Below are 17619 nucleotides of genomic sequence, written 5' to 3'. Positions count from 1 at the left end.
CAGTTACCAGGGTATGGGGTTTTAATGGGTAAAGTCAAGTCACAGGGTAGTGGCTGGGGGGGTCTGGGGAGTATCAGGGGACAGGCAGGTGTGAGGGGTATTGGGGTGCAGGACAGTGGCTAGGGATGGATACTGGGCGGGGGGAGTGGATACTTGGCCCAGGTAGAGCCTTAGGGGCCTGAGCTTACCTGTCCTTCCCCCTAGGATGCAGCAGTGGCCAGTGCTGCTCTTCCTAGCCTGGGTCTGCTTTCTCTTTTTTGCTGGTATCAGGCTCTTCATGAGTGGCTTCCTGCTCACCCAGATTGAGCTTGCCAACAGCAGTTCCTGCTCAGACCCACTCACACCGCCACCGTGGGAGAGGCAGAGCCTCCTGCTGGGCTCCTGTTGGGCACCACGGCGCTTTTCCATGGCCATGCTTGTCATCATCGATGCCCTCCGTTTTGAGTTTGCCTGGTTTAACCCAGCCAAGGTCAGCCTACTGCTCTATGAGAACAAGCTGAGTTTCCTGCACCACCTCGCAATCTCCCAGCCCCACCATGCCTGCCTCTACCGCTTCCAAGCCGATCCCCCACTGCCACCATGCAGCACATCACATTTTTGCCTTCTCTTTTCTGCATATGAAAACCCATCAGCACTGTGTTTAAAGTCAGAGTCCAGGACTCATGGCTTCCGCTCAACCCCTGCCTGTCAGCAGCCATCTACCGCCTTGTGTTTTACAGTGGGGTTGCGGGCCTTTGGCGAGGGTTTGTCTACTTTGCGCTGCGCCTTTCTAAGTGCTGCAGTAGTACGAATGGGTACCTGTCTGCTTTTTGGCCTGTTCAACCAGGTCTTTCTGCTGGGGTGATGTGTCAGAGGTCAACAATAAGTAATGAGGTTGTGCTGGTGGATTTAGTGTGGGGGGCACTTGTAGGCTTAGAAACAGGGCTGGCCACTCCCTGTATTCAAACTCATTTACAACCAGATAGTGATTTTAATTTTAGGTCGCTTTTGAGTGTGGGTTGGAGAGGAGCCAGCGTTCCAGACCATGACCTGGATCTGCCCAGACTCTTTGCACTAGTGTGGGTAACGTCATGACTCGAGTGGGCTCCCTGCTCTCATTAATTCCTTTCTTGCTGCCTCAGGAAGGAGAATGGTCTTCATGGGTGATGACACTTGGGAAGGGCTCTTCCCGAATGTGCTGGTTTTGGCTGGGACAGAGTTAATTTTCTTCACAGTAGCTGGTAAGGGGCTATGTTTTGGATTTGTGCTAAGACAGTAGAAAATACCAGCAGTAATTTAGATGATACTGAGCAACTTTATTTCAGAAAACATGTTTCTTCAAGTTTAATAAATTGACTATATTTTGCATTCTTATAATAGTCATGACTGAAAGAATGAGCTGATGAGATCTCACAAGCATGAACCATTAAACATAAAATGGAAGTATACTGAGGTAGAGCAGTCTGAAAAACAAAACTGATACTGGGAGCTGCAATAAATGAATAACTTCTGGGGCAAACAGGAGAAAGCTCTATGGACTGTTACTACTTTAAAAAAAAAAAAAAGACACTTTTCTTGCATTTTCCCTTTCCACTGAAATGAACTGATCTTGCTCAGAAAGCAGTGCAGCTGTTAATAAGAAAGTTGGAAAAGCTGGGTTTTTACCATTAAAAATGGTGCACATGTAAGACTGCATAGTAACATGGGTTGGATGCTGTAGACCTGAGATTAAAAAAGAAAGACAACAAAAAAACCCATGAAAGAAATGTAGGTGATTGGGACACTGTTAATAGCCTCTGAATTGCAGTTTAACAGATAAAGGGAAATGTGGAAAAAAACCCCTAAGTGGCAGTGTAACAAGAAGTCTGGCAGCCAGAAAGATAGTGTTGTAATTAATTGATCCCCCCCCCCTTGAATTACACGCATTAATAGTATTTTAATGAATGGCTAATCTAAAACAGTGCACGCCAAACGTATCTGAGTGCTGCCTTTGTTCCTGAAAGAGCAGCTAACATACATGGCTTCTCGATCTCATGTTTAGTGGTACATTTCTTTTACTTTTTCTTCTTAGAGAACAAATCAGGGGGTTTTTTGTGTGTGTGGTTTTTGGTTGGTTGTTGTTGTTTTTCCCTCTCAAGAGCATTGAGCTATATCTGCCATAGAAGTACCTGACAGAAAAATCTAAGCTCAGAGAAATTGTGAGTCTGGGCTCACCTGCAAGTGTTTTTAGAGGATGTGTGAAGTGAGCCAGTGGTAACAGGCTGTTGTAGGAGCAATCTAAGGGACTCTTTTGGAGCAGGAACGTTGAAAGATGCAGGGGGTGTAAGTGAAGGGAAGGAGAAAAATCCTGAATTTTACATGACTGAGGCTTTTAGAGGAGACCTTTTCATTTTTTGATTCTACTGCTTAAGTGCAAAAGATATTGCATATACTCCTGTCTAGAGCAGCTGTGTCTGGATTATGTCTGATAATCTTCTCTTGGCATAGTTCACTTTATTAGTTTGCATTTAGTGTTGTATTTGTGAAAATAGCACATATTGAATAAAAGTAATCCCAGTGAAGCAGTCTAGTTTTTCACATCAGTCTTGCATTGTTAACTTTTGTGGCCTTCTCCACCTTATCTGGAGCTCCCTACATTGCACAGTTATAAAATAGTACTCTTAGCAATAGGGTAATTGTATTGCTGTGTTGTGACAGTATTCCAAAATGGTTGCAGAATTGAAAAACAAACAAACAAAAAAACCCCAAACCAACCTGCCTGTCTCTGTGTAGATCAAAATGGAAAAGAACAGAATTGGATTCTAAAAGCAGTAGCAGAAGTACAGGTTATAACGGTAGGGTATTAGTAAAAATATAATGCTTCATGAAGAATTTGCTATGTAACTGTGCTAGTTTTGGCTAGGGTAGAGTTAATTTTCTTCATAGTAGCTAGTATGGGGCTATGTTTCGGATTTGTGCTGAAAACAGTGTTGATAATACAGGGATGTTTTCCTTACTGCTGAGCAGTGCTTACACAGAGTCAAGGCCTTTTCTGCTTCTCACCCCACCCCAACCAGCAAGGAGGCTGGGGGTGCTCAAGAAGTTGGGAGGGGACACAGCCAGGACAGCTGACCCCAACTGACCAAAGGGATATTCCAGACCATATGACGTCATGCTCAGCAATAAAACTAGGGGGGAGGTTGGCAGGGAGGCCGCTGCTCAGGGACTGGCTGGGCATCGGTCGCTTGGTGGTGAGCAATTGTTTTCATTTGCATCACTTGTCTTTCTTGGGTTTTATTTCTCTTTCTCTTTCTTTGTTATTTTCCTTTTCATTACAATTTTTTTAATTATTATTATTATTATATTTTATTTCAATTATTAAACTATTTTTATCTCAACCCACAAGTTTTCTCACTTTTACCCTTCCGATTCTCTTCCCCCATCCCACTGGGTGGAGGGGAGTGAGCGAGCAGCTGTGTGGTGCTTATTTGCTGGCTGGGGTTAAACCACGACACCGAAGAAGTTTTTTCCGCTCGTATTTCTTCCCTTCTTTTAACGTGAAGGATCTTCACACTGTGGACGATGGGATCCTGCAGCATCTCGATCCAACTGGTAAGCAGCTCTTTCCCCAGGGCCTGGATAACCCTTTATGTGATGTGGAGGTCCTACTGCAAGTTTGGGGTAGGGCTGAAGAGTTTTTTCTGTTATGGAGTGGCACTGGGCAGTCACACACTGCTGCCCGGGGATTACAGTGCTCTAGCTGGATTTCCACAGATAAGCCAGCTTTCAGGGCCTGTAAACTGCTTCTGTAAATACCTTTCCTTCATTTGGGAGAGAGTGCAGCTTGATGGGATGAGGCTACAGGTTAGACTTCTACATCTGTCCTAGAAATACACTGCCAGGATGGAGCAGGAGGAGCAGCTCTTTCTTCATGCTTAACTTTAACTGTGTGGCTGCCTGGGCAGATGGTAGGAGGGGAAGAAATGGCAGTTTCCAGAGGCAACCAGAAAGCTCTGGCACGAGGATCCTGGAGTAGAGCCCGTGCCTGAATCCCAGGCTAGTGTGTGACAAGGCTGCTCTTGTTCTGCAGTGGACAGTGGTGAATGGGACGTGCTGATTGCTCACTTCCTCGGCACGGACCACTGTGGGCACAAACACGGACCTGATCATCCCGAAATGGCTAAGAAGCTCACCCAAATGAATGAGATGCTCAGGTGATTAGTGCGGCGGCGGGGGGGTGCCAGCTGGCCTCTTCCTTCAGCCAGACTGGTGGGGTCTTCCCAAGGCATTTACAGATGCAGAGGGCAACAGGGAACACTTATTGTGCCTGTTACCATGGAGAACGGTTTTGGCCAGCAGCAGCTGAAACCCCAATGCCTATGGGGCAGTCTCAGTTGCGTAGACATGTTCATGGGGGAATGGTAGAGAACAGGTGGGTTGACCCTGGCCGGATGCCAGGTGCCCACCAAAGCCGCTCTATCACTCCCCCTCCTCAACTGGACAGGGGGAGAAAATAAAACGAAAGGCTCGTAGGTCGAGATAAGGGCAGTTTAATAAAGCAGAAGCAAAGGTCGCGCACGAAAGCAAAGGAAAACAAAAGATTTTATTCTCTACTTCCCATCAGCAGGCGATGTTCAGCCACTTCCCGGGAAGCAGGGTTTCAGTACGCGAAGTGGTTGCTCTGGAAGACAAACGTAAACAAACGAATGCCCCCCCTTCCTCCTCCTCCCCCTAGCTTTTATACTGAGCAGACGTCATATGGTATGGAATATCCCTTTGGTCAGTTTGGGTCAGCTGTCCTGGATCTGTCCCCTCCCAAGATCTTGCCCACTCCCAGCCTACTGGTGAGGGGGGCAATGTTGGAGAGACAGCCTTGATGCTGTGGGATCACTGCTCAGCAGCAGCCAAAACACTGGTGTGTTATCAACACTGTTCTAGCTACCAATACAGAGCACAGCACTATGAGGGCTGCTATGGGGAAAATTAACTCCATCTCAGCTAGACCCAATACAATCTAGTTTCAGAGGTAAGGCTGTCTTCAGGTCTTGGAGCCTTGGTTCTCAACCAAACCGTCAGGTGATGGTGCAGCTAGAGTACAGCTGAGCCTCACTCTCTCAATCTTTAAAATGGAGATTGTCACACTGAGGTTTGGCTAATGTTTGAGAAGCACTTGGAGGACCCTGGCTAGGGAATGCTGCATTTACTGTGCTGCAGATCCATGAGTTGTGCCTTTGTGTCGGAGGGCAGAATGGGATTCAGAAATCTTGATCACACAGCCGTGCCTCAGCTCCAAATGCTGTGGCTTTTGACTCTTAGGACTGCTTTAATTTTTGCTGCTGGAAGGAGTGAGTAACTTGCCCTGCTGCATATGAGAGTTGTGGTGGGTTGACCCTGGCTAGATGCCAGGTGCCCACCAAAGCCGCTCTATCACTCCCCCCCACTCCCAGTGGGATGGGGAGGAGAATCGGGAAAGAAGGTAAAACTCGTGGGTTGAGATGAGAACGGTTTAATAACTAAAGTAAAATAAAATATAATAATGTAGTGGGTTGACCCTGGCTAGATGCCAGGTGCCCACCAAAGCCGCTCTATCACTCCCCTCCTCAACTGGACAGGGGGAGAGAAAATAAAACGAAAGGCTCGTGGGTCGAGATAAGGACAGGGAGATCACTCACCGATTACCATCATGGGCAAAACAGACTCAACTTGGGGAAAAAATTAGTTTAATTTATTGCTAGTCAAATTAGAGCAGGATAATGAGAAATAAAACCAAAACTTAAAACACCTTCCCCCCACCCCTCCCTTCTTCCCAGGCTTAACTTTACTCCTTATTTTCTCTACCTCCTCCACCCCGAGCGGCGCAGGGGGACGGGGAATGGGGGTTTGGGTCAGTTAATCACACGTTGTTTCTGCCGCTCCTTCCTCCTCAGGGGGAGGAGGACTCACACTCTTCCCCTGCTCCAGCGTGGGTCCCTCCCACGGGAGACAGTCCTTCACAAACTTCTCCAACGTGAGTCCTTCCCACGGGCTGCAGTTCTTCACAAACTGCTCCAGCATGGGTCCCATCCACAGGGTGCAGTCCTTCAGGAACAGACTGCTCCAGTGTGGGTCCCCCGCGGGGTCACAAGTCCTGCCAGCAAACCTGCTTCAGCGAGGGCTCCTCTCTTCACGGGGCCACGGGTCCGCAGGTCCTGCCAGGAGCCTGCTCCAGCGCGGGCTTCCCACGGGGTCACAGCGTCCTTCAGGCATCCGCCTGCTCCGGCGTGGGGTCCTCCACGGGCTGCAGGTGGATATATCTGCTCCACCGTGGACCTCCATGGGCTGCAGGGGGACAGCCTGCCTCACCATGGTCTTCACCACGGGCTGCAGGGGAATCTCTCTCTGCTCCGGTGCCTGGAGCACCTCCTCCCCCTCCTTCTTCACTGACCTTGGTGTCTGCGGAGTTGTTTCTCTCACATCTTCTCACTCCGCTCTCTCTGGCTGCAACTGCAACTCCCCTGTAATTTCTTTTTCCCTTTCTTAAATATGCTATCACAGAGGCGCTACCACCGTTGCTGATTGGCTCGGCCTTGGCCAGCGGTGGGTCCGTCTTGGAACCCGCTGGCATTAACTTTATTGGACATAGGGGAAGCTTCTGGCATCTTCTCACAGAAGCCACCCCTGTAGCCCCCTGCTACCAAAACCTTGCCACGCAAACCCAATACATAGAGTGCAGTATATATTGTGTCATACTTACTGCATCCTTCAGGGACAAATCCCCTCTTTTTTCCTTAAAAGTAGGAGATTGCTCACACAACATGATGCAATAGACAAGTCCCAAATAGAAGCAGCCTGAAATTTGTTCCTGTTGGGAACCTTCCTTCTGCATTGCATTTTGTCAAGATCCCTGAAGGCCTTGAGGGACCAGCTACTGTTCACAGGGGACCTAGACAAGATCAGTCCACTCTGTCTCAGGGCTCTGAATTTTCAGTTCAGTTTTGAAGCATCCATTGCCCTGGTACCTGGCTCAGTTATTACAGCTCTGCATCAGCACTTAGTTTTGCTCAGATCCTTTTGTGGGCCTCACCTCTGTGGTGCAGGCAGGCTTGGTGGGGATATGTCCTCTCCCACCTGTGCTACCTAGGCCCCTGCCCAGATAGGGGTTGACCTTCCTTATCCCGGTGACAGGTCCTTGGTGGATCACCTGGGGAATGACACCCTTCTTCTGGTGGCTGGGGACCACGGCATGACAGAGACCGGAGACCATGGCAGCGACAGTGAGAAGGAAGTGAATGCAGTGCTGTTTGTATACAGCAAAACACCCCTCTTTGGCACTGGCCCTCCTGAGGTGAGAAGAAGCTGATCCTTAGCTGCCACTGCCTGAAGTGGTATCCGGGACGAAAACTGCATCCTGGGGTTACAGAGAGTAACTGTTGTTTAGATTGAGAGGGCCTGGGAGTCTGTCACCTTTCCCGAGAGAACAGTGGAAAGGCTGACACAGGATGCAGGTGACTGAAGTGTTTGGGACCCATGTTCAGGCCCCTCCAGCTGTGAGGGGTGTTTGAGTGGGGCCAGGTGAGCTGTTAGACAGCCAGGGTCAGACCTAAGGACTTGCAGCTCCCAGCAGGCATCCTCCCCTCTGCAGGGCACTCAGGGAGGGCTGAGCTGTGCCTCTGCCTTCCCCTGTGTTTTTCCCCCTCCTGGCTTTCCCAGATTCTCCTCTGAACAGGGAAGCCTCCCCCACTGTCCTCTAGCCCAAGTGAAAAGCCACGTTGCTGTGTTCTTTCTGAATTTCTGATTCCTCCCCTGTCTCTCCAGGAGCCTGAGGCCATTCCCCAGGTGAACCTGGTGCCCACTGTGGCCCTGCTGCTGGGTGTGCCCATCCCCTACAGTAACATCGGGGAGGTGATGGCTGAGCTTTTCTCTGAGGATGGCAATGCTGTGTCTGCAGCCTTGCAGCAGCTCTCGGTCTATCACATCAACGCCAAGCAGGTATGGCCTACGGTAGGCCTCCCCATTGAACTGGAGAGGAGAAGGAATGGCTTTTTAAGCACATACTTCTTCTGTTTGGTGGAGGTGGGGCAGTGACATGGTGTTATCTTCGTGGGGAACTTATTTTGAAGTTACCTCCTTGCAGTGTTTGCTCCAGTAAAAGGCAGCATTGTTTTCCCAAAAGAGAAATGGGAGATACCTGTTTAGTACTTGGTGGTGAGTGCTGTGGTGTGGAAAATACTGGCCTGGAAGGTGGCATTCGCTTCAGAATGAGAATTGGTCATATATGGTCAGAGGTGGATTTGGTTATTGGGGAGGCTGTTTCCTCAAAGCTGAAGATGACTAGGGGCAAGTTTTATTAATGGAGATTCAAGAATACAAATGAGTGTTTTGATGCTGCTTCAGTTTTGGAGGAGAAACGGTGTTAGCTAAAAAGCTATTCTAGATCAGTGACAGAATGAAAACAGTAACAAAGGACTAAATAAAAGAAACACCATGTAACAGGTGACAGTAAAGTGGGATAGAGAAGGAACAGTTTACACCAAGCACAACGAAATACAGAACCCCAACAGCTGAATGACAAAATTTGAATGAGAGTGACTATACCAGGCGTAAAAGAAGCCCAAGTAACGGAGCAGGCCATGTGCCAGGGCAAGCCAGAGCCTCTATGGAGGACGAGGGCCATAAGTTGTGGCTCTTGGCATGTTACAGAACCAGATTTGCCACATGTGATACAAGGCATGTGTCCCAGCTAAGTGCCTGCCTGCCTTTGAGGGACCCCTGAATTGCTAGGAGCACAACAATAACTCCTCCAGCTCCCTGCTGTACCCCTGGGGTTCTCAAGGAAGAAACCAAACCAGACCAGGTCCTGTTTTGGGCCCAGTTGCCTGGAAACAACCCATGATGTGCCAATTGGACACCATTGGTGCAAGTCAGTGAGGAGCTGGAGAGGATATAGAATCATAGAATAGTTTTGGTTGGAAGGGACCTTTAAAGGTCATCTAGTCCAACCCCCCTGCAATGAGCAGGGACATCTTCAGCTAGATCAGGTTGCTCAGAGCCCCGTCCAACCTGACCTTGAATGTTTCCAGGGATGGGGCATCTACCACCTCTCTGGGCAACCTCTTCCAGTGTCTCACCACCCTCATCATAAAAAATTTCTTCCTTATATCTAGTCTAAATCTACCCTCTTTTAGTTTAAAACAATTACCCCTTGTCCTATCGCAACAGGCCCTACTAAAAAGTTTGTCTCCATCTTTCTTATAAGCCCCCTTTAATTACTGAAAGGCCACTATAAGGTCTCCCTGGAGCCTTCTCTTCTCCAGGCTGAACAACCCCAACTCTCTCAGCCTTTCCTCATAGGAGAGGTGTTCCATCCCTCTGATCATTTTTGTGGCCCTCCTCTGGACCTGCTCCAACAGGTCCATGTCTTTCCTGTACTGAGGACTCCAGAGATGGACACAGTACTCCAGGTGGGGTCTCACCAGAGCAGAGTAGAGGAGGAGAATCACCTCCCTCGACCTGCTGGCCACACTTCTTTTGATGCAGCCCAGGATACATTGGCTTTCTGGGCTGCGAGTGCACATTGCCGGCTCATGTCCAGCTTTTCATCCACCAGTACCCCAAGTCCTTCTCTGCAGGGCTGCTCTCAATCCCTTCATCCCCCAGCCTGTATTGATACCAGGGGTTGCCCCGACCCAGGTGCAGGACCTTGCACTTGGCCTTGTTGAACCTCATGAGGTTTGCATGGGCCCACTTCTCAAGCTTGTCCAGGTCCCTCTGGATGGCATCCCATCCCTCAGGCATGTCAACAGCTCCACTCAGCTCGGTGTCGTCTGCAAACTTGCTGAGGGTGCACTCGATCCCACTGTCTATGTCTTTGATGAAGATATTAAACAGTACTGGTCCCAGTATGGACCCCTGAGGGACACCACTTGTCATTGATCTCCATCTGGACATTGAGCCATTGACCACTACCCTCTGGATGCGACCATCCAGCCAATTCCTTATCCATCTAACAGTCCACCCATCAAATCCATATCTCTCCAATTTAGAGAGAAGGATGTTGTGGGAGACCCTGTCAAAGGCCTTGCAGAAGTCCAGATGATAGATGACATCCGTAGCTCTTCCCTTGTCCACTGATGTAGTCACTCCATCATAGAAGGCCACTAGGTTGGTCAGGCAAGACTTGCCCTTGGTGAAGCCATGCTGGCTGTCTCGAATCACCTCCCTGTCCTCCCTGTGCCTTAGCATAGCTTCTAGGAGGATCTGTTCCATGATCTTCCCAGGCACAGAGGTGAGGCTGACAGGTCGGTAGTTCCCAGGGTCCTCCTTTCTACCCTTTTTAAAAATGGGTGCAATGTTTCCCTTTTTCCAGTCACCGGGGACTTCACCTGACTGCCATGACTTTTCAAATATCATGGAGAGTGGCTTGGCAACTACATCAGCCAATTCCCTCAGGACTCTGGGATGCATCTCGTCAGGTCCCATAGACTTCTGTATGTTCAGGTTCCTCAGGCGGTCATGAACCTGATCTTCTCTTACAGTGGGAGGGACTTTGCTCCCCCAGTCCCTGCCTTGTGGTCCATCCACTCGAGAGGTGTGGGAAGAGAGGTTGCCAGTGAAGACTGAGGCAAAAAAGTTGTTGAGTACCTCAGCCTTCTCCTCATCTGTTGTTACCAGTTTGCCAGTCATGTTCATCGGGGGAGTACACTTTCTTTGACCTTCCTTTTCTGGCTGACATACCTATAGAAGCCCTTCTTATTATTCTTTGCGTCCCTTGCCAAGTTCAACTCCAGTCGTGCCTTGGCCTTCCTGACCCCATCCCTACACAACCGGGCAGCATCCCTATACTCTTCTAGGATACCTGTCCCTGCTTCCACTGCCTGTGCATTTCCTTCTTTGCCCTTTAGTTTGACCAGCAGGTCTTGACTCATCCATGCTGGTCTCTTGCCTTCCTTTCTTGATTTCTTACACCTGGGGATCGAGAGCTCTTGTGCTCTATGGAAAGTGCCCTTAAAGATCTGCCAGCTCTTGTCTGCTCCCTTGTCCCTGAGGGCAGTTTCCCAGGGGGTCCTATTGACTAACTCCTTGAACAGCTGGAAGTTTGCTTTCCTAAAATTCAGGGTCCTGACTTTACTCTTCGCCTGACCCATATCCCTCAGGACTGCGAGCTCCACCAGTGCATGATCACTGCAGCCTAGGCTGCCTCCAATCTTGACGTCACCGATTAGCTCACTTGTATTGGTGACCATCAGGTCCAGTATCGCATCCCCTCTGGTAGGGCTGTCTATTACCTGGCTTAAGAAGTTATCCTGGATGCACTCCAGGAGTCTCCTGGATTGCCTACAGCTCGCTGTGCTGCTTTTCCAGCAGATGTTGGGGTGGTTGAAGTTCCCCAGCAGGATGAGAGCCTGCGAGCACGATGCCTCCTGTAGCTGGAGTAAGAAGGCTTCGTCAGCATCAATAGGCTCCCCTTGATCGGGCAGCCTGTAGTACACACCAACCACAAGGTTCCCTTTGTTGCCTTGGTCTCTAATTCTTACCCATAAGCTTTCAACCTGCTCGTGGCTATTCTTCAGAGACAGATCTTCACAATCTATCCATTTCTTGATGTAGAGGGTATCCTGGTTTCGGTTGGGATAGAGTTAATTTTCTTCCTAGTAGCTGGTATAGTGCTGTGTTTTGGATTTAGTAGGAAAATAAGGTTGATAACACACTGATGTTTTGAGTTGTTGCTAAGTAGTGTTTATAGTCAGTCAAGGATTTTTCAGCTTCTCATGCCCAGCCAGCAAGAAGGCTGGAGGGGCACAAGAAGCTGGGAGGGGACACAGCCAGGACAGCTGACCCAAACTGGCCAAAGGGCTATTCCATACCATATGACATCATGCCCAGTATATAAACTGGGGGGAGTTGGCTGGGAGGGGCAGATTGCTGCTCGGGAACTAACTGGGCATGGGTCAGCGGGTGGTGAGCAATTGCATTGTGCATCACTTGTTTTGTATATTCTAATTCTTTTAGTAGTATTATTGTCATATTATTATTATTATCATTATCATTGTTTTTCATTCCTTTCTGTCCTATTAAACTGTCTTTATCTCAACCCACGAGGTTTGTTTTTTTTTTTCCTTTTCGATTCTCTCCCCCATCCCACTGGGTGGGGGGAGTGAGGGAGCAGCTGTGTGGTGCTTAGTTGCTGGCTGGGGTTAAACCACGACAGAGGGCAACCCCTCCACCCCTCCTTCCTCGCCTGTCCCTTCTGAACAGCCTGTAGCCATCAATAGCCGCACTCCAGTCATGGGATTCATCCCACCAAGTTTCAGTAATGGCAACTAGGTCGCAGCTTTCTAGCAGCACGGTGGCTTCCAACTCCTCCTGTTTGTTGCTGTGGTGGGTTGACCCTGGCTGGACACCAGGTGCCCACCAAAGCTGCTCTATCACTCCCCCTCCTCAACTGAACAGGGGAGAGAAAATATAATGAAAGGCTCATGGGTCGAGATAAGGACAGGGAGATCACTCAGCCATTACCGTCACAGGCAAAACAGACTCAACTTGGGGAAAAATTAATTTAATTTATTACTAGTCAGATCAGAGTAGGATAATGAGAAATAAAACCAAATCTTAAAAACACCTTCCCCCCACCCCTCCCTTCTTCCCAGGCTTAACTTTACTCCCGAATTTTCTACTCCTCCCCCCAGCGGTGCAGGGGGACGGGGAATGGGGGTTGCTGTCAGTTCGTCCCACATTGTCTCTGCCGCTCCTTCCTCCTCAGGGGGAGGAGGACTCACACTTCCCCTGCTCCAGCATGGGGTCCCTCCCACGGGAGACAGTCCTCCATGAACTTCTCCAATGTGAGTCCTTCTCACGGGCTACAGTTCTTCATGAACTGCTCCAGCGTGGGTCCCATCCACAGGGTGCAGTCCTTCAGGAACAGACTGCTCCAGCGTGGGTCCCCCGCGGGGTCACAAGTCCTGCCAGCAAACCTGCTCCAGCATGGGCTCCTCTCTCCATGGGGCCACAGGTCCTGCCAGGAGCCTGCTCCAGCGCGGGCTTCCCACGGGGTCACAGCCTCCTTCGGGCATCCGCCTGCTCTGGCGTGGGGTCCTCCACAGGCTGCAGGTGGATATCTGCTCCACTGTGGACCTCCATGGGCTGCAGGGGGACAGCCTGCCTCACCATGGTCTTCACCACAGGCTGCAGGGGAATCTCTGCTCTGGCGCCTGGAGCACCTCCTCCCCCTCCTTCTTCCCTGGCCTTGGTGTCTGCAGAGTTGTTTCTCTCACATATTCTCACTCCTCTCTCTGGCTGCAATTGCTGCTGCGCAGTAACTTTTTCCCCTTTCTTAAGTATGTTATCATCACAGAGGTGCTACTACCATCGCTGATTGGCTCGGCCTTGGCCAGCGGCGGGTCCGACTTGGAACCCGCTGGCATTGTCTCTATCGGACATAGGGGAAGCTTCTAGCAGCTTCTCACAGAAGCCACCCCTGTAGCCCCCCCCCACTACCAAAACCTTGCCACGCAAACCCAATACAGTTGCCCATGCTGCATGTATTGGTGTAGAGGCATTTCAGCTGGGCTGTTGGCCGTGTCACCTTAGAGGAACACACCTTAATTCCTTTGAGGTATTTCACTGGTGTTTCCCTGTTGGCTCCTATTACCTCAGGAGCCCCTGGCTCATCTCCGTAAGACTTCAAGTGTGCTGCAGTGTAGCCAGCACGTCTCAGAGCAACAGGCTGAGGGCCCTCGCTAGCACCCTGTCCCTCCTAACCTTGGCGTGTTGTCCCACAGCTTGTCACAGGCAAGCCTGATATTATCCCCCCTCCCCCTTCAAGTCTAGTTTCAAGCTCTGTCAATGAGCCCTGCTAGCTCGTGAGCAAAGACCCTCTTCCCCCTTTGAGAAAGGTGAATCCCATCCAACGCCAGCAGGCCTGGTGCTGTGTAGGCCATCCTATTATCAAAAAACCCAAAATTCTGGAGGTGAAACCAGCCACGGAGCCATGTATTAATAGACTGGGTTTGTCTGTTTCTTTCAGTGTCGCTGCCTGCAACTGGAAGGATAGAGGAAAAAATTACCTGTGCTCCAGATTCCCTTACCAACCGTCCCAAGGCCCTGAAGTCTCTTTTGATTGCCCTTGGACTACGCGTTGCACCTTCATCGCCACCCACATGGAAGAGCAATAATGGGTAATAGTCCGAGGGCCGTACCAGGCTAGGAAGTTTCCTAGTGATGTCCTTAACCTGGGCCCCAAGGAGGCAGCAGACTTCCCTAAGAGGAGGGTCTGTCCAGCGTATTGGACCCTCTGTTCCCCTCATATGATTGCTGATGGGAAGGCAGAAGCGTTCAGCCTCTCTGCTGTGTATTTATAGAGAAGCAGAGTGCTTTGTCATTGTCACGGATGGAGTGACGCACTTCACTCATAAGAAAGAAGTAGCAATATGTTTATTGATATAAAACAGCAATTTAACAAAGTTTGATAGTAAATGCAACAGTGGTTTAACAAGATTTGATGGCAAGGTACACTTGATTATTTACTGCATAGAGGACAGGGTCAGACAAAACTGTCAGGGAGACCCTCCTGTTGAGTCACGAGGTTCAGAAAGGACCCCCTTGCGTTCTAAACTCCTTCTCAGAGGGGAGTTTAGGTGCGGCTGGATCCAGACTTAGTCCCAGACTTGGTCAACGGTTTGTCTAAAGGATTATATGTGCACAATCAATCCTTTGTATCACTTAGCTGAGATTTCAAAATTTAGCATGCTATTAATCACTTACCGAGAATCTGTTGCGGCAAGGACTCTCTCAACCTCGAGGAGTAACCTTGAGAGGCGTCCCTACTCAAGGGGAGATCCTGGCGTGCAGCCCGCTGTCGTGCAGGAGAGCTCAATGGGCCCTGGGCTGTCCACTATTTATGGAGTAAGATAATTGACTCATAGTCATATTTGCATACTGACTACAGATGTTAGCTTCTTCCAAATTTGGCTTGAGTCAGACATTGACCAGCACTGTGGTTAGGAGGGTGCATTGCTCAAATTAGCCCTTGGCTATTGTGTTGTTATCTGTCTCCCCCGAATCCACATGACCAGACGCATCAATTATGACCACCACTGGTGGTTATCACTTGAGTGGGGTTACAGGAAATACAGGTCAGGTTGGGGGGGGAGCACACCGCCACAGTCATTTAAAGATGATAATGTACTTTACTGTCCATTAGTTACTGAGGATATTGATCATCATCTATTAGGAATTAGCGTTATCCAGTCCTGACTGTTTAAATATTTGCACTCAGTTGTCTGAGGAAGTTTCTGGCTTGATCACATTGGTTTTGAAGAAACTTTGGCATACCAGGGAGGTCGTGCAGGCCTGGGAGAGAGCTGGTGCGTGTTTGCCATTCGTGGGCAGGGGCAGGCTGATTCTGCCTGCTCTCTGAGGCGACTAGAAGCCACATGAAGGTATCAGCGTGTTTCGGGGCTTGAGATCTACACTGCTGAGCAGCTGGATGTTTGCACAAGTGCCCTGCCCTGGTAATGCCCTCGTAAGACTTTTTTTACGACTTTGAGATCATAGCTGCCTCTGCTCCTGTCCTCTTGAAGTAAGAGGCAGAATGAACCCTCCTTAGCCTATGGTACAGTGGGTTAATGTACCTGTATTCAAGAAGAGGGAGCAGTTTGATTTGATCCACTATAAGCTCTTTAATTTGATGTCTGTCCTCAGACAAACAATGTAAAAGTTGACAGATTAATAGCTAGTAATGACTTGAACTTCTGGGGGATATTTGCCTTATTGTTACCAAAGACTCTGCACAAAAGCTCTTAGTGATGCACGATGTTAACAGAGGTGCACCTGCAGGTGAAGAACTGCGTGACTGAGAGGAGTCAGTGTGGCTGTTGGGATGGATATGTCACTTGAGAGGGATGTCACTTTGGCAGAAGGATTGTGTTTCCTGCCGGTCACATCCTGTATTTGGGTGACCAGCCCCAGGTGATGCAACTGGGGACGGGTCTGTCCTGGCAGGGGTTGGCAGATTGGGGCTGTTTCCATTCGGAAGGGGCTGAGTGAGGAAGATGGCAGTGAATTCCATTCCCAGTGGTCCCAGTGCCACTGTCTGACCCTGTGTCCCCTCTCCTGTAGGTGGACCACTTCCTGCACTCCTACTCACTGGTGGCTCATGACCTGCCAGCAGAGCAGCTCCAGCGCTTGCAGGAGCTCTTCTCCAGTGCCGTGGAGGAGCACAATCAGCTCTTGGCCCAGGTGCAGGGGGCGACGCTGGTGCCTCCAGAGCTGGAGTCCAGGCTGGGAAGCCTCATCGGTTGCTTCCAGCTCTACCTGCGGGAGGCACAAGCTGTGTGCACCCAGTCCTGGGCCCACTTCCATCCCCTGTGTATGGTGGGGGGCTGCACCCTCATTGCCGCTTCCTGCTTGCTCTGCTACATGGCCTCAGAGCTGGCCACAGCCTCTCACTGTCGGGAAAATCAGCCTGCTGGAACTGAGGGTAGCAGCCTGTCCTTGCGGACATGCTGGCCATGATATCCTTACCGTGTCTGTTGTGCCTGCAGGTTCCTCTTTGAGTCGCTGGGCTTTGTGGTGAGCAGCATGTGCCTCCTGCTGGGGATCTCCCTGGTGATGCGTGTGGACTGTGCCATCAGCACCTGGTTCAGCCAGCTTCAGCTCAGGTAGCGTTGGAGATGTGGGGAACTTGACCTGCTCATCGGCCGAGGCTGTGGTTGTCTCCCTGCCTCCCTGGGGCCGGGAGGGATACACGAGCCACCAGCAACGAGTGTCTGCCGACAGCAGTCAGGGATTATCCCCAGCTCCCTGCCTCAGCACTGCATAAAAGGACCAGAGCCAGCTGTTCTCCGCTCATTGCGATGGTGTTTCTCAGCAGTTGAGGTTAGAGCTCTTGCTGGGCGTTTGTTGGCAGCGGGAGGAGTCTGCTGCAGGAGGCCAAGAAGCAAGAGTCCTGAAGTGCTCCTCTGGAGAAACACTAACTGGAGGTCTTGCTGCTACTTTCCTGACAACTGTCCCCACTGTGCAGCTGGTCGGCTTCAGTGGCCGGCAAGGTGTCACCTTGCCTGTGCAGAGACAGTGACTCACAGGAAGGGGCCTGCTGAGGAGGGGAGGGGAGGGAGGGAGGAGAAGGAAGGTCCTGCAGCCACTTCTCTTTGTGTGCTCAGTTTTCACGCTGGAATCAAAGTGCACATGGCTACACATGCAGATGGTTCCTGGGGTCTTGGTGGCAGCTGCTCCACTGTAAAGTCAGTTGATTGCTCTGTAGTGAGGCCCCTCCTGCCCTACACTCGCTCCCATTTTCCTGGTCTTCCTCAGCTCTGCGAAGGGCAGGGGGGAGCAGGCTGGGCTGCCTTGTACAGCCTGAAGCAGGCTTAGCTTGTTGGGGAGGTGGTAGCAGGGAGAACTGTGTCCATGACCAAGAAACTCTCCACTCGTGGTCTCGGCCTGTTGGTGCCCCCATGGGCTGGGCTGTAGCAGCCAGGGCTCCCAATCTCTTCCTGAGCGCCTGCTGCCAGATGCTGGCTGTTGATTGGGAATGGCTGAGTTGCAGCACAATGTAGTGACAGAGCATTGACTCATCCCCATATTGGGTCTGATCAGGAAGAAAGGGGAGTCTGGAGTAGCTGTCCCAACTGCAAGAGTGGCCTTGGTGTGAGCTCTGGTGCCTGGGAACAGCTGCTTGAAAGC

General features: G+C 50.4%; 1 protein-coding gene across 1 annotated transcript; it reads left to right on the top strand.

Annotated features, from left to right (window-relative positions):
- The first annotated feature begins 205 nt into the window (after positions 1 to 205).
- PIGO (phosphatidylinositol glycan anchor biosynthesis class O) lies at positions 206 to 16599 on the top strand. Its single transcript, XM_050913635.1, has 8 exons — positions 206 to 651; positions 1081 to 1176; positions 3482 to 3570; positions 4049 to 4172; positions 7123 to 7282; positions 7753 to 7926; positions 16054 to 16397; positions 16479 to 16599. Exons 1-8 carry the CDS (start codon positions 206 to 208, stop codon positions 16597 to 16599), a joined length of 1554 nt encoding a protein of 517 aa, XP_050769592.1.
- The last annotated feature ends 1020 nt before the right edge of the window (positions 16600 to 17619 follow it).

This window comes from Gymnogyps californianus, chromosome Z (assembly GCF_018139145.2).
Source record: "Gymnogyps californianus isolate 813 chromosome Z, ASM1813914v2, whole genome shotgun sequence".
NCBI lineage: Eukaryota > Metazoa > Chordata > Aves > Accipitriformes > Cathartidae > Gymnogyps > Gymnogyps californianus.
Note: the sequence above shows the minus strand (reverse complement) of the source record. Positions and strands in the feature narration are given on the sequence as shown.

Bases quoted from the DNA above. Each gene is read 5' to 3' on its own strand.
- PIGO (XM_050913635.1), top strand. From the start codon at position 206: ATGCAGCAGTGGCCAGTGCTGCTCTTCCTAGCCTGGGTCTGCTTTCTC. The intron at 3,571-4,048 runs GTAAGCAGCTCT...CTTGTTCTGCAG, and splicing joins GCAGCATCTCGATCCAACTG to TGGACAGTGGTGAATGGGAC. The intron at 4,173-7,122 runs GTGATTAGTGCG...TCCCGGTGACAG, and splicing joins CAAATGAATGAGATGCTCAG to GTCCTTGGTGGATCACCTGG.